Source organism: Propithecus coquereli, unplaced genomic scaffold, assembly GCF_000956105.1.
Source record: "Propithecus coquereli isolate 6110/MARCELLA unplaced genomic scaffold, Pcoq_1.0 Scaffold946, whole genome shotgun sequence".
NCBI lineage: Eukaryota > Metazoa > Chordata > Mammalia > Primates > Indriidae > Propithecus > Propithecus coquereli.
Genome location: NW_012155796.1, coordinates 1 through 15,359, shown reverse-complemented (window position 1 = coordinate 15,359; position 15,359 = coordinate 1). Strand labels below are relative to the sequence as shown.

At 48.6% G+C, this 15,359-nt stretch overlaps 1 protein-coding gene across 1 annotated transcript; it reads right to left on the bottom strand.

Moving 5' to 3' along the window:
- Nucleotides 1–365: 365 nt before the first annotated feature.
- Nucleotides 366–15,106, bottom strand: SHMT1 (serine hydroxymethyltransferase 1 (soluble)). Its single transcript, XM_012664982.1, is given in 12 exon segments — nucleotides 366–1,422; nucleotides 1,759–1,869; nucleotides 2,717–2,833; nucleotides 5,150–5,272; nucleotides 6,845–6,961; nucleotides 8,515–8,727; nucleotides 9,220–9,301; nucleotides 14,226–14,386; nucleotides 14,760–14,880; nucleotides 14,882–14,966; nucleotides 15,004–15,064; nucleotides 15,067–15,106. Coding segments are annotated over 12 exon segments (1,401 nt in total). The 3' UTR covers nucleotides 366–1,252.
- Nucleotides 15,107–15,359: the final 253 nt, after the last annotated feature.

Here is a 15,359-nt window from a genome sequence, read left to right as displayed (position 1 = left end):
ACGCCAGCAGGCTGGACCCCAAGTTGCAGGGGCTGCCGCTTGAAAGGTGGGACCACAGGGGGCCTCGCCCAGGCTGTCCAGCACTAGATGGTTGGAGTCACAGATTGGATCGAGATAAATGCCACCCTCAAGGTTGCAGTGAAAAGCATAGTCTGTGATGAATTCGTATTTGTTATTTTTAAAAGAGCTATTTTATTATTGCATGTTCCTGTTCCTGTCTGTGGATGTGAGTCCCAACCACGTGAGCTGTAGTTACAGTGGCTGGTGCAGGAGTGTGACTGACACATATGTGATAGAATCTCGTAGGTGTTGCTGCACAAGAGTTTAACCAGAGTCAATGCCAAACAGATATAGTATGAAATGTGTACTTTTTAAGACATTAATTTATTTGAGTTCAGATATTTTTGGAATATAAAAATTGGTTGTATTTTTTAAAGCTATAATTCTTGTAGACATTCTGTGGTTAAAAATTTAATTGTGCTTATTAAAAATGGTCACCTATGTTTTGCACTTCAGCTATGTGAAAAATAAAGTTTCTTTGGGAAGGTGACATTTGGTTTCCTGAGTGCAGCAGGGCGTTGGTTATCTCAGGCAGCAGGAAAGCCCCTGGTTGATTTTCACACCAGATGGGACACAGGACTTCCCCCACCTGGTGGATGGAGATCATTTCTACAGTGTACTTAGAGCTCCTGAGAGCAAAAGCCTTGTCTAACTTACAGTTCTGACTTACAGCACATAGCAGTGGCTTCTGAAGTTGTTCCTTCTTCAACTGTAATGGCTCTAATTCAGTTCTCCTTTGGCATCCACTGGGTAGTGAGCTAGAATGGGCAGCGTTCACAGGCTGTGAACTTGGTACTCTATTGCAGCAGGCAGCAGAGAGCCCAGTAACTCTGAGAGAAGGGTAGGCACAATCCCAAATCCTTCTAATAGCTTTGCCCCATACCACTGTCTAAATGATTAAGGCTAAATGGCTACACAGTATTTTATTTTTCTAGAATGAGTATATACAGCAGTGAGAAAGTGAGGCTCAAATTTGTATTTTTTAATAACCTATACCAGAATTACTAACAACGGAACTTAAATTTTGATTTGTGAAGAAACATGAAAAAAGTCCAAAATAAACTCCCTCAAAGGGCACACAAAGAAACTACATAGGTTCCTATGGGGCAGCTCTTCTGACTCTCGGGAATCTGGGTCCTCCCGCAGGTGGCTTCCTCAACAGTGCCCGGCAGGTGCGGGGCAGGTGGCTCTGTTAAAAGTCGGGCAGGCCAGGTAGAGGGAAGACAGAAGCAAAGCTCTCGACCTCCTCCCGGAGAGCCCGCACGGCGCTCTGGTACTCATCCCCTGCCAGTTTCTCCTTAAACTCCTTCAGGCTGGCCCTCGCACCGATGTCGTCCTGGATACGCAGAGTCAGCTCTATCCCTGTGCCGGCAAGACACAAATGAGTCCCCTCTGGGCCCATCCCGAGCCACATGCCTGGAGTGGGCAAGGGTGGCTGAGAGCCGAGGCACTATTACAGCTGGGGAGCATAAGCACCCGGCCCCTGTGTTCGCCTTAGAAATGGTTCTTGGATACACCCTTCCCCGGGCAGACAAAACCTCTCAGGCGAGTGATGTGCTTAAGTGGTTTTTGCTGTCTCCGGCCCCAGCACTCAGCCTTGACACAGAAATGTCCTTCAGTGGTGGGGTCTCAACTACTGTCATAATCAAACTTCTACACACAATAAGACGTGGCAAACTTCCAAAATTTTATGCTCACCTCTGTGAATAAAGCGGGCTACTTTTTGAAAGTCTTTTTCCGTAAGTCCTCGGGATGTCAGTGCTGGGGTCCCTAGTCGCAGTCCGCTGGGCCGCAGGGCGCTTCTGTCACCTTCAAGATAAATAGGGCTCTGTCCCTAAGCTGTACTCAACTCACCACTGTGACCACTGTACATTTAAAAAAGGACATGTGAGCAAAAAAGAATGGGCCTGAGGATACTGGCTTGCTCTAGCAAGAAGAGTACAACCGAGTAAAAAACTAGAGATCAAACCCAAGGCAAGAGGAGGCAGAACCCCGTTTTGGCCATTCTATTTCAGTAGTCCACTAAGTGGTCTTCTGTGATGTGTCCCTCACTCCTAAAAAGGAGGTAAACATCTGTCTGGGTCTGAGATGTGTCGCCTACATTTTATTAACAATCGAGGGCCGGGCGCGGTGGTTCACGCCTGTAATCCTAGCACTTTGGGAGGCCGAGGCAGGTGGATTGTTTGAGCTCAGGAGTTCGAGACCAGCCTGAGCAAGAGCGAGACCCCGTCTCTACTAAAATTAGAAAGAAATTAATTGGACAACTAAAAATACATAGAAAAAATTAGCCGGGCATGGTGGCGCATGCCTGTAGTCCCAGCTACTCGGGAGGCTGAGGCAGTAGGATCACCTGAGCCCAGGAGTTTGAGGTTGCTGTGAGCTAGGCTGACGCTACGGCACTCTAGCCCAGGCAACACAGTGAGACTCTGTCTCAAAAAAAAAAAAAAACCAATCAACTGAGAAACACATCCTCTGGTTTCAAGGGGCCCCCGCCTACCCCATCCAATGACTGTACCACCTCGCTCCATGTCAGTCTTTTCATTTCTACCTTCGGGCAAGGCCAGGACAGAGCCAAACACCTGCATCAGCTACAACTCTGGCCGAAGAAATGCAGATGGGAGAGGGTGTGGAAGAGAAGACCAAGGAAGATTCTCACCTGGGCAGGTGTTCTTGTTGCAGGCAATAGAACAGGCTTCTAGCACCTTCTCAGCCCTTCCGCCATCTGTACCTTTGGAACGGAGATCCACGAGGATCAAATGGTTGTCAGAACCACCTGGAAACAAAGTTGAACACATAGAAATGCAGAAAGCTGACTGTATGCTGGGTGAAGGAATCTCTCTCCCTAGGAAATGAGGGCAGGGGTGCAGGAGGCCGGAGCAGATGAGGGCAGGAAGGTGAGCATACCACCACGTGGCCTAGAATTTTAATCACCCATTAAAGAGAAGGTGCCCCAGCCTAAGAATCTGAAATAAAGGACACAGCACTTTCAAAAGGGGTAACTGAGGAGGGATGTGAGACTGACAGGTAACTTCCAGCAGCTTTTGTGGCACAGACTGCCCCCTTCCATGATAGCATGACAGGTGCCAACACGGGCCTGTAGCTCCTCTGGGGAAGGGACAGCTTGTTTGGACCACTCATGGCTTCTGTTTTCTCTGAAAAGTTCCTTAGGAATTTCCCAAGTGTCTCTGACGTCGATCTTAAAGGTTCCTTCTTCTAAGGCAGCATCAGAGTAGTGGGCAGTGTTCAACTTACTATATCAGTGGGGTAACTACATCCACTGAGCATGTATTAGGTGCCAGACACTGTGCCAGCCTGTCGTGTATTTTATCCCAAGTCTTGTGAGGCTGACCGTAGTACCAAAGTGGGAAGATGAGGCAGGGAGGCCAACAGAGCTTTCTAGACCTGGCCCAAGGTCCCACAGGAGTCTTTTGAGCCCCTGGATCCTCCACTTTGAAACTTCATTAAACCAGGGTGTTGACTGGGGAACAACAGTGTCCTCACCTCTGTCACTGGGTTGCTGCAGAGATGAGTTGAAAGACATGGGTGAACTAAGACAGTGTCTTGGCTTTGGAGCCCCCTGGCTGAGTCCACTTACTTTGCTATGTGGCTTTAGTCAGGGAGCTCAACATTTTGGAACCTCAGATGCCCATTTGTTAAAGAATGACAAATAATTCAAAGGCTGTCATAAGATTTAAATGAGATATTGGACATAGTACTTGCCATAGCACCAGGCACAAAGCAGGTATTCACAACCATTATGTACTTCAATGGTTGGCATCAGGAGCTCAGGAGCAATGAACACAGGGTGAGGGCAGACCTGGGGGTGTGGAAAGGCGGAGGAGACGTGTTCTCCTGAGACTCACTAGGAGTCCTACTGCTGGGGCTGCCAGGAGACGACCATGGCCTAAGCTCTCGCAACGCCAAGGGTGGTTCCCGAACCACATCACCTGGGAGCTGCTTAGAAGCGCAGCTCCCACCCCAGACCTGCTGCGTCAGAATCTGCATTGCAACAGGATCCCAGGGGATCGCGTGCACATCCAAGTTTGAGAAACAGTGACCTAAGGGCCCTGAAGGTCACAGTCCACACTGGGACTTCTAGGGCTTTATTATGTGACGATGTGGAAGACAGAGGAGAAAGAACAGACAGGAAGTGAAGTAGAATATAAAAGAGGGTATGGCCAGGACTACTGAGAAGAGGGTGCTTGCCCAGCTAGCCTTGGCCAGTTTGGCACTCATGGACACAAGGTTTGGTGGGAGCTCCACTCCTCAGACCGGGGGGCCTGTGATCCCCACAAAGGGCAGGGTGCAGGGAGTGGGCACCCAGGTCTGCAGATACCAGGACCTGTCTTCCTGGACCACGCCTCTGCTAGCACGTACAGCAGCCTCGTGAGCCTAGGAATGCAGCCACCCTTCCTCAAGATAATTGAGAACACTGCCTGCCAGGAAAACGTGTCATCCCTGTGGAAACCTGCAGTGACTGGGAGGTGACAGCACTGCTCAGTAGCCTCCCCTGGAAAGTCCATCTCATTTGTAGCCAGTCAGCCCCAGGACGGTTTGTATTCAAGCGAACACGGCCATAGCAAGCCAGCTCCCCAGGAACGTGCAGCAAACTGAGAGGCTTCCCGGCCAGTGGGGAGGGCCTGCCGCACCCCACCTCAGCGGGGCAAGAGGAGACACTTTGAAGCACAGCACAGGGTATCACTGTAGAGGAAGGTGCTGGTCCTGCCAGGATCAAGTCTGGGCTCTGCCACCTACCAGGGCTGTGACTGCTGCAGCCCAACCTCTCTTAGGTGAGCCTCAGGTATCCTGCTGCAGAGCCATTCTGAGGACATGCAGTCCTCACGCTGGTGACAAATGGCAGCTACTATTCCGATCATGTGTGGCCCACCTGAGGGGGCAGTTGACATGGCATGCCCTAAGGGGAGGCTGACCTCCTCCCAAGGTGGTCCTGGGTCATCACTGCCAAGGCAGCAGCGCCCAGGGCCACTACCCTATGGGGCCAACATCCCGATCATCAGACAAACCAAGGAGCAAGGCTTAACGCAACCAAGAGGAGGGCAGGCCTGCCGAGCACCCTTTGTGCCTATACCTGTGACAATTTTGTAGCCCAGCTCCTTCAGGGCCTCAGACAGAGCCCTGCAATTGGCCACCACCTGGTGCTGATAAACTTTGAATTCCGGAGTCATGGTTTGCTTCAAGGCCACAGCAACACCTAGACAGGGAGAGACGCTGCATCAGGAAAGCAGGACAGAATCAAAGATGAGTGAAAAAAAAATCACTCCTTTCCACTCAAACTTCTTTGCTTTTTCAATGTCACCGAAAGGACATTCTTATATTCTCCTCCAAGAAACCCTACAAGTACTGGGCTAACCTTCCAGACCTTTACTGGAGAAGCCTCTTCTCTCCGAGAAACTGCTTTTGAGGTAACCTTTCTCATGGAAGTTTAGTGTTCACAATATTACTATCGCAACACTTTTCCTAAGCAAGATGGATTTTACAGTCCTTTTTAATCTTGACGTGTGAAAATGATTACTTAGCTGCCCTAACAGCTGATGCTTTGGTCCCGAGTTAGGCAGATGTCTCGGATCCGAGTCCAGATGGGAGGTGCAGCCCTGTTCTACCCTGTACCTGCGTTCGGTCCTGAGGGCTGCTTAAAGGCAAGATGGATATAGGCAATACACTATGACTTGCCCACTATACAGAGTAGTTTAAGACCTCGGTACAATTTGGGGACACTCAAACATACACTGTGAAACATTCTTCCAGAGCTGCTGAGCTCCTTAAGGCCAATGAACTCGTTGTCTGAAGGAGAATGGAGGAGGACGCAAAATCTACATGCCTGAGTCCCCGTACAGAGCCTCCAATCAGTGCTGTGGAAACAACGGGAAAGGGCCCCGAGTGGCTGGGGACCAGGCGGCCCCAGCAACCCAGAGTTGAAACCGTGGATGCGGACTGTGTAGGTGTAAGGAGAAAACACAAGAACAGCCCAGCGACCCCCGACACCTCCCACCCTTCTTGTTTCCTCTTTGGAAATGCTAGTGCACCTCCTGACCCAGAAGTTACACCTTCATTCCAAGCACTTTGCTAGACAGTGGGATGACCCTGAGATCAGTGCAAATATCCTAAGAGAGCCTGCGGGTTGGTCATGCAACTCGACCCTGCAGTCACCAATGTGGCACCATGTGAAGAGGGAGGGTCACCCCCACAGGCCAGGGCCCATCATGGGAGAGGGGCTCATCCTGCGGGGTCTAGATACTAATCTCCCTCAGCCTTGCTATGCCCTCCTCTAACTGTCAGGGTCCTTCCCTGCTGTTTCTCAAAGAGGGCTCCACACACTTTACAAACTGGCCTGACCCAGCTTTGCCTCCAGGTGGCCGTACATGTGGAGTGGACACCACTTCCCTCCTGTCCCCACCTGACACCAATCTCAACTGTCTCCCTTTTCTTACGTTAGCATCTCTTGGACAGAATGGTCCTCTAGTTCAGGGGTCCCCAACCTACGGTGAGTTGTAAAATTATTTCGTTATATATTATAATGTAATAATAATAGAAATAAAGTACACAATAAATGTAATGCGCCTGAATCATCCTGGAACCATCACCTCCCCACCCACCTCCACCCCTGGTCTGTGGAAAAACTGTCTTCCATAAAAATGGTCCCTGGTGCCAAACAGGTTGGGGACTGCTGCTCTAGTTGATTCCCCAGCATGGAAGTCCTGGAACCTGCTTTTTGGAGATGGGAATTAGGGCCCACAGATGAGCACGGCAGGAGATTATGGTTTACCAGCAATGGCGTGGTTGTGGGGTCCTCCCTGCAGGCCTGGGAACACGGCAGAGTTGATGAGCGACTCCAGGTTGTATAGAATCTCCTTGCCGGTCTTGGGATCCACACTGTGCACTCCTGGATGATGAAAAGCATCAGAATGGGACCCTACAGGCTGTCCCGTTTTCTCCCTTTTGAGGCTTAAACCCAGACTGGCTACGGGAGTGTCAAGTGCCTGCCTGGCCTGTACTCCTGGCGGCGACAGGTCAGAGGGGCTCTTGCTTCCCGAGGGCAGACCTGTGGATGACTCTCGCTGAAATGCTGTCCCAGCACCTCAACTGAACACCTGCCTCCTCTGATGGCATCTCTGCTTAACAACTTGACTATCACAAGGCCTTAAAAATGAAAGGACAGAAATTTCTCCACTGAGACTAACAAAGAATATGCCTTGAGCACATTTCCCTGAAGCGTCTGAGATGACCTCTTTGAAGGAGACAGTGCTCATTTGGCTATATATGGGGAATAAAGTTTCTTTCTGAGAAAAACTTAACAATCAGTAATTATAACTGCTATTCAATAATAATCAGCAACAACTAGTATTTACATAGAGCTTCTTGTGAACCAACTACTCTAAGCACATTACATAAATTAATTCATTTAATGCTCAAAACAGCACTCCAAAGGGACAGGTACTGTATTATCACCCTGGAGGTGAGGAAATGAGGCACAAAGAGGTTGCACGGCCAGCCCACGACCACAGTGGGTAGCAGGTGTGCGACAGAGCCAGGATTTGCTCTGACCCTCTGGCTCCAGAGTCCATCAGCACTGGTCAACACCCAGCAGAGAAACACAAATGTCTCCTGGGCAGGTAGGAATGGCTGCCTGCCTCATAAACATCAACACAGCTAAAAGAGGTCCCTGGAAGAACACAGAGGCAACAGGGTCTGAGAAGCTGAGTGAGCACATGGCTGTGTCTAGCCCCAGCCGGGGCCTGGACAGGGACAGCCTATATCAGGGGTAAGAGCACTGCAGTCACCTGAGCGGCCTGTTCCTCTGCTGATGCAAGGTTGGTGCATCAGGTCTCACCATGGGCTAAATGAAGATCTGACCACTAATGGGCTTTCCCAGGTATGGGAATCCCACACAAGGGGAGTGCCTAGAGGTGGGCTGTAAGTACTGAAATGAAAAATTTCTCACTAAAACAACTAAATTTGTCTTAAGGTTTCTATGTCAGTGTCTTGTAGTTTGATTACTGATAGTCTTTCTCTTCGAGAAATATGGAAGTTCACCCAAACAATGCTGCATTGTGAGGCCTCCCGGTAACCCCCAGCCAGCCATGAACACCTTCCTTTCACTCAGACACCTGCTTCTTCAGAGAGGATAAGTTGAGCAAAAGGCCATTGGCAACCAGCACCATTCTAACACAAAGCAGCTGCTGATCCCCTTCCTGCCTTCCTAGGACCTGGACATACAGGAATGAAGCAAGAGCTGTGGCTCAGGGCTTTCTTCTATATCCTTTCTGTAAAGCCTGCCATTGCTCCTTCCTAAGCAGCTCTCTAAGGCACTGGGGTCCTAATATTTTCAGTAGCTCCCAAGTCGGAGTTGTTCCCAGCTCCCTCAACTGAATCTGAGCCTCTGCAGGAGAAATGTAAACCATGGTTCCCGTCTGTACCCAACACTCGGGAGCAAACCTCTCCTGTAGTAGATCATGCCAGCTCGGCAGCCTCTCAAGGTCTTGTGGGTTGTGGTGGTCACCACGTGGCAGTGTTCAAAAGGGGAGGGCACCACGCCAGCCGCCACCAGCCCACTGATGTGTGCCATGTCCGCCATGAGATACGCCCCATTCTCATCTGCAATCTTCCGCAAACGTGCGTAGTCCAGGTTTCGGGAGTAGCAGCTGGTTCCTGAGATAGGAAAGGTGACACAGTCGAGTCAGAAATGTGGACAGACCAGCTGAGTTGGCTTCAGTGCAAATCTGCCAAGTGGCCTCTGGCTATGCACATGCGAAAGCCCAGAGATTTGTCCCCCTAAAATCTCTTAGAAATGGAGAATGTCCTAGAAAAACATCTTTGTGCTAAAGGTAGCCTCTCTGGATCTGCCTCTTCAGTATCATGGTGGTTGGGATGGCCCCCACTATCATTACCAACCCAACCAATCAGGGATTGACATTTCTGTGCTTCCCTGAGAACTGTCTTAGATCTTATTCCACATAACACTAATGGTGGCAAACAGACCAGTGTCCTGAAAGAAAAGAATCCACTTTGACCCAAGAAACTCAGCTATCCAAGGCAGAAACTAGCAGTCAGCTATGTCAGGGTGAGAACATCTTTACATGTCATTCTGTAAGAGGCAAGGGCACTGCTCATGCACGAAGTCACTTTCCACCCGCCCATCACCTGCGATGATCAGCTTTGGGTGGAAGAGGCGGGCGTTCTCCTCCAGCTGGTCATAGTTGATGTAGCCAGTGTCTGGGTTCACCTGCGGGATATCGGGGAGTCATGGCTCAAGCTACTTCCTCTAGCAAACTGTGCCTCCTGCCCTCCCACTTGAGCTTGCTCCACCCGCCATGACAAGAGGAAAGATGTCCCAGATGAGGACTTGAGGGTGAGAAAGGCTACCAGTGTATTCAGCTTACACAAGTGGTATGGATGACCAAGTACTGCTCAAGACCCATGAGACCATGAGGAGTCCCGGGGGAAAAGTGAACCCTGTCTCTGGGGCGATACGCTTTCATGAGAAGGAACCAAAAATCCCCTGCAGAATGAAATAGATGCAACAAACAGACACCACACAACGCAAACTAAAACACGTTACCTTCAGGGACGAGACAAAAATGCCTGCTAATACCAAGTATAATGAGGCAAAAAAAAAAAAAAAAGAAATAAAAGGCTAAGGATAAAGAAAGAAGAAATTTTAAAAACTGACATTACTCACAGACAACATGATTGTATACCTAGAAAAGCTAAAAGACTCTAGAGGCAAACTGTTAGAACTAAGTGAATTCAGCAAGGTCACTGGATACAGCATTGAAAAACAAAAATCAATTATATATGTGTATATAAGCAAAAAAAAAAAAAAAGAAAATGAAATTTTAATAATATCATTATATCAAAACCCATAAAATATCCAATGAAAGATGTACCAGACCTCTACCAAAACATTATTAAGAGAAATTTTTAAAAACTTGAAAAGTTACAGTAATTAAGGCACCAAGCATTTGTGGAAGGGCAAACAACCTGACTGAGGGAACAGAGAGAGCCTATAAACAGAACCCTCATGATATAGGTCATCGGATGGATGATAATGGTGACACCGCAGTGCTGTGGGGAGAGGATGGCCTTTCCAATAAATGGTACCAAACCACTGGATATCCATATGGACAAAAATGTGATCTGGACGCCTTACACCACACACAGAGATCAACTCCAGACCCACCAATCCCACTTCTGGGCACACAGCCTAGGAACTCAAAGTCCGTCAAAGAGACAGCTGCGCTACTATGTTCATTGTGGCACTATTCACAATAGCCAAGGTACGGAAACAACCTGAGTGTCCATCGAAGGATAAATGGATAAAGGAAATGTGGTATATAGACACAATGGAATACTATTCAGCCTGACAAAAGAAGAAATTCTGTCATTTGCAACAACATGGGTGAACCTGGAAGGCATTATGCTAAGTAAAATATGCCACACACAGAAAGACAAGTACTGCATGATCTTCCTTATAAGTAGAATCTAAAACAATCAAACTCACAGAAGGCGAAAATGAATGGTGGCCGGGGGTGGGAGGTAGGAATGGGGAGATACTGAGCAAAGAGCAGAGTTGCAGTTAGGAGGAATAAATGCTAAGTATTTAAGGAAAAAAGTATGTTAATTAGCTTGATTCAATCATTCCACACAGTATACATGCATCATAACATTACTGTACATGCCATAATTATATATAATTATAATTTGTCAAAAAATAAAATTAGCCTGGGTGTGGTGGCTCACACCTGTAATCCTAGCACTTTGGGAGGCTGAGATGGGAGGGATCGCTTAAGGTCAGGAGTTCCAGACCATCCTGAGCAAGAGCAAGACCCCATCTCTACTAAAAATAGAAAAATTAGCCTGGTGTGGTGGTATCCACCTGTAGGCCCAGCTACTGGGGAGGCTGAGGCAGGAGGATCGCTTGAGCCCAGGAGTTTGAGGTTACAGTGAGCTATGATGATGCCACTGTACTCTAGCCTGTGCAACAGAGCAAGACCCTGTCTCAAAAAACAAAACAAACAAAAAAATAAATTAATTAAAAAAAGAAAGACATCAATTCCAGATGGATGGTAGATCTAAATATTAAATGTAAAACAATTTTTTTTTTTTTTTGAGACAGAGTCTGTTTTGCCCGGGCTAGAGTGCCGTGGCGTCATCCTAGCTCACAGCAACCTCAAACTCCCGGGCTCAAGTGATCCTCCTGCCTCAGCCTCCCGAGTAGCTGGGACTACAGGCATGCGCCACCATGCCCGGCTAATTTTTTTTTTTTATATATATTTTTAGTTGTCCAATTAATTTCTTTCTATTTTTAGTAGAGACGGGGTCTCGCTCTTGCTCAGGCTGGTTTCAAACTCCTGAGCTCGAACAATCCGCCTGCCTCGGCCTCCCAGAGAACTAGGATTACAGGCGTGAGCCACCGCGCCCGGCCTAACTTGTAGGGGTTTTAAAAATTTTTGTTTTTTTAAATCTTGAAAATGAACAATAGAACAATTCCTAGAAGAATTCACAAGCATTTATAACAAACTGCGAGGAGGGGGTCAGAGCAGTGCAGAGAAGAAGGGAGTCCCCCTCAGGCACTTAGGACCAGGGAGAGGGAGAAATTCTCTAGTCACAGAGGACAAGCTGGGAGCAGGGACGCAGGGCGGACTGGATACAAAATAGAAGAACAGTGTCACTGTTGCTCCACAGAGAAATGAATGCCTGGCTCTGTGTGGGTATGACGGGCTGAAGGCAGAGATGGGTGGCCCTGGGAGGCTCCCTAACCACCCCCACAGCCTGGTTAATATGAAACTAACCAGGAATGGCTCATCCAGCCAATCAGGTCTGTCTCCTCCTCCTGCCCACAGAGGGTGGTGCCCACTGCACCCCTGCAGTGGGTGAGCTGTGCCTCCTGCTGCATAATCTGCCCAGGTTCCCAGGCCCCACCCCCCACTGCGCCCACAGGGCTGCGGCCTGCACAGTGCACATCAAAGGTGGGGGTGGCCAGAGGGAAACGGGCACAGGACTGAGCTGCCAAATGCCTGGAACGGGCTCCTCAAGAATAGAGGACACTGGCCTGAAAAGCGTGAATAAGGCTGCTCAAGGCCTCGGCTAAGGCTAGTCAGAAAACACTCTTTGCCACAGTCTGTGATGAAAAAAGCATAGAAACTGGCTTTTATGTTCTAAGTCCAAAGACAAAGTATCTTGTTACTACTGTCCCAAGTTTCAAAATCCATCTTCGGCCGGGCACGGTGGCTCATGCCTGTAATCCTAGCACTCTGGGAGGCCGAGGCGGGTGGATCGTTGGAGCTCAGGAGTTCGAGACCAAGAGTGAGACCCCATCTCTACTAAAAAACAGTAGAAAGAAATCAGCTGGACAACAAAAAATATATAGAAAAAATTAGCTGGGCATGGTGGCCCATGCCTGTAGTCCCAGCTACTCGGGAGGCTGAGGCAGAGGATTGCTTGAGCCCAGGAGTTTGAGGTTGCTGTGAGCTAGGCTGACGCCACGGCACTCTAGCCTAGGCAACAGAGTGAGACTCTGTCTCAAAAAAAAAAAAAAAAAAAAAATCCATCTTCAAGGCCAGCCTTGGCCAATGAGGAGATCTCTGACTAGAAACACCTAGGCCTTCCATGAGAAGAAATGAAAGTCACTTGCACAAAAGAGCACATCGGAAATCACTATAATTGAGACAAAGGCTCTGTGAACACAGAATTGACAATACGCAACAAAGTCCACAGAATGCCAGAAAGGATACTGGCTTGATTTCCTTAAAAGAATAAAATGTGTCTGATGTTTAGCCAAACATAAAAATGCACGACTACCTTTTTATCATGGTAACAAATATGAAGCTAACCAGGAATGGCACATATGACAACAAAGAACATGAAAAGGTGGTTTCTGGACATTCAGAAGAATCAACAACACTGGACAATAAAAGAATAAGCAAGTTACCTCTTTCCCGCCCATCATCCTTCACCTGTATAGATAAATCACCATGCCTCACATGAGCCCACGCATTTTTTGACCCAATTGTTTATACACATAGGGTCCCCCACAAAACAAATATTTTCTTGGGGCCCTGCACACCCTACTGGCAGCCCTGGGCACTGGTTCTGATGGTGCTGGTTCCGCTCCTGGGCACACTGCTCTACTGGCTTCAGCTGGCTGAGGACAAGTCTGGGCAGTGGGGTGGTGATCAGGTGTAGGAGTTGAGCCATACAGATGCTTCTTGATCTATGATGGGACTACTTCCCAACGAACCCATCACAAGCTGAAAATATCGTTAAGTCGAAAACATCATAAGTTGAAAATGCATTTAATACACCTAACCTACTGGGCATCATAGGTTAGCCTGGCCTGTCTTAAACATGTTTGAAATACTTACGTTAGCCTGTAGTTGGGCAAATCTATCTAACACAAAAGCTCATTGTATGATAAAGTGTTGAATATCTCATGTAACTTACTGAATGCTGTACTGGAAGTGAAAAAAAGAATGGCTGTACGGGGACTCGAGATACAGTTTCTATTGAATGTGTATTGCTTTTGCACCATCATAAAGTGGAAAAATAGTAAGTCCAACTACTGTAAGTCAAGGACTGTCTGCGCCCATTATAGCCACCACCTACATGCAGGAGCCGGCTCTAACTCGGCTGTGGAGGTCTGTGGCTGTTCATGGTGGGGCTGCAAATACCGGTGCTGGGGCCAGGGATGTTGCTGTCCCCTATAGCTACTGTGTCCTTGCAGCTGCTGGCCCACAGGGGTTCCCAGCAGTGATGTCACAAGGTGAGGGCAGAGCTGCTGAGTTGGTGGCTCGCTGCTGCTGGGGGTCCAGCTGTGGCTGACCTGCTGCTGGGAGTTGTTATTCCCCAGTGGTTGCTGCCCCCGTGGATCTGGGGTGGCCACCACCCTTGCTGTGTCTGAGCCCTCCCCAGTAGTTGCCTCCTCTCTCTGCAGCCTCAGCTCAGATGCTCATTTCTAGCCTGGATTCCCCCAGCAGGCCCTGAAAGCCTGAGGAGTCCCCAGAGCAGGGAAATGAAAAATGGTACAAAGTGGGGACTTCCTACAGTGCCACATGAACAAAACCACTGTACTTATTCCTACAGGCGCAGCCAAACATGGGAGGTTTTCTGAGGAAATGACAGCTATATTGAGAGAGACGCTCTCTTACCTTATAGGGCATAGATTCAAAGAAGATGGATGTGGCAGAGATTTTCTTCTTGTCTGTCATGAACCCATGGGTCAGGTGGCCCCCATCAGGCAGGTCCAGGCCCATGATGCGCCCATGGGGTTCCACCAGGGCAGTGTACACTGCAAAATTTGCAGGGGAGCCTGAAACGGGTAGATCAGAAGAGATATGATGATTTCTACCTGAGGCACCAAGCGGCACCTGGGAACTTGGCCACTAGGTGTTCACCCAGGAGTGGAGAGAACAGGCCTGGCCATCCTTGTGCCTTCTCTGAGTCCCAGGAGGTGCCCTTGCTCCAGTCCCCTCAAGAGTAAGTATAGGGGAAGTTCAGAGACAATTGGGCACTGCCCGGGAGGGCACAGAGCTGGGAGCCCCAGGGCAATGGGGAAGGATGCATGTGCCCGGGAGGGCGTGGCTTATCTTGATCTTTATTTACGGGCAGTCCTTCTTAGAACTCCTCTTGGTGCACATCAGCCCAGGGAGACAGGCATGAAGGAGTCTCAACTTGGCAATCACCTGAGTAGGGCTGGACGTTGACTCCCCAGCACTGGGGGTCCAGATTATAGGCCTGCAGCGCTCGCTTTTGACACAGTGTCTCCAGCTCATCGATAAACTCAGTCCCACCGTAGTATCTGTGGAAGGAGAGCAAGAGACTTAAATCCACTCTGGCCCCTGAAACTCTGTGCTTCACAGAGGCCAAAGAAGCCAAGGGATGAGACAGTGGAACACAAGTGGAGGGAAATAATGAAAAGAACTTGTTAGAATGTGGAGGCTGAACTCAACATGATCAATTTTTCTATCAACACCTCTGGAATTAAGTCAGGAGACCAAACCAGCTGTGGGACTTTGAGCAACAGTCTCATCTATGCAAAGAGGGGGTTTCCAGCCTCGAAAAGGAATGAAATCCTGTGACGCACTACAACAGGGATGAACCCTGAAACCATTATACTAGGTGAAATACGCCAGTTACAAAAACACAAAGCCTGCATAATTCCACTTAAATGAGGGACATAGAGTAATCAAATTCATAGAGGCAGAAAGTAGAGGTGGTTGCCAGGGCTGGGGAAGGACTGGAGAGTTGTTTTTTGATTTTTTTCCATTTCTAATAAAATTTTA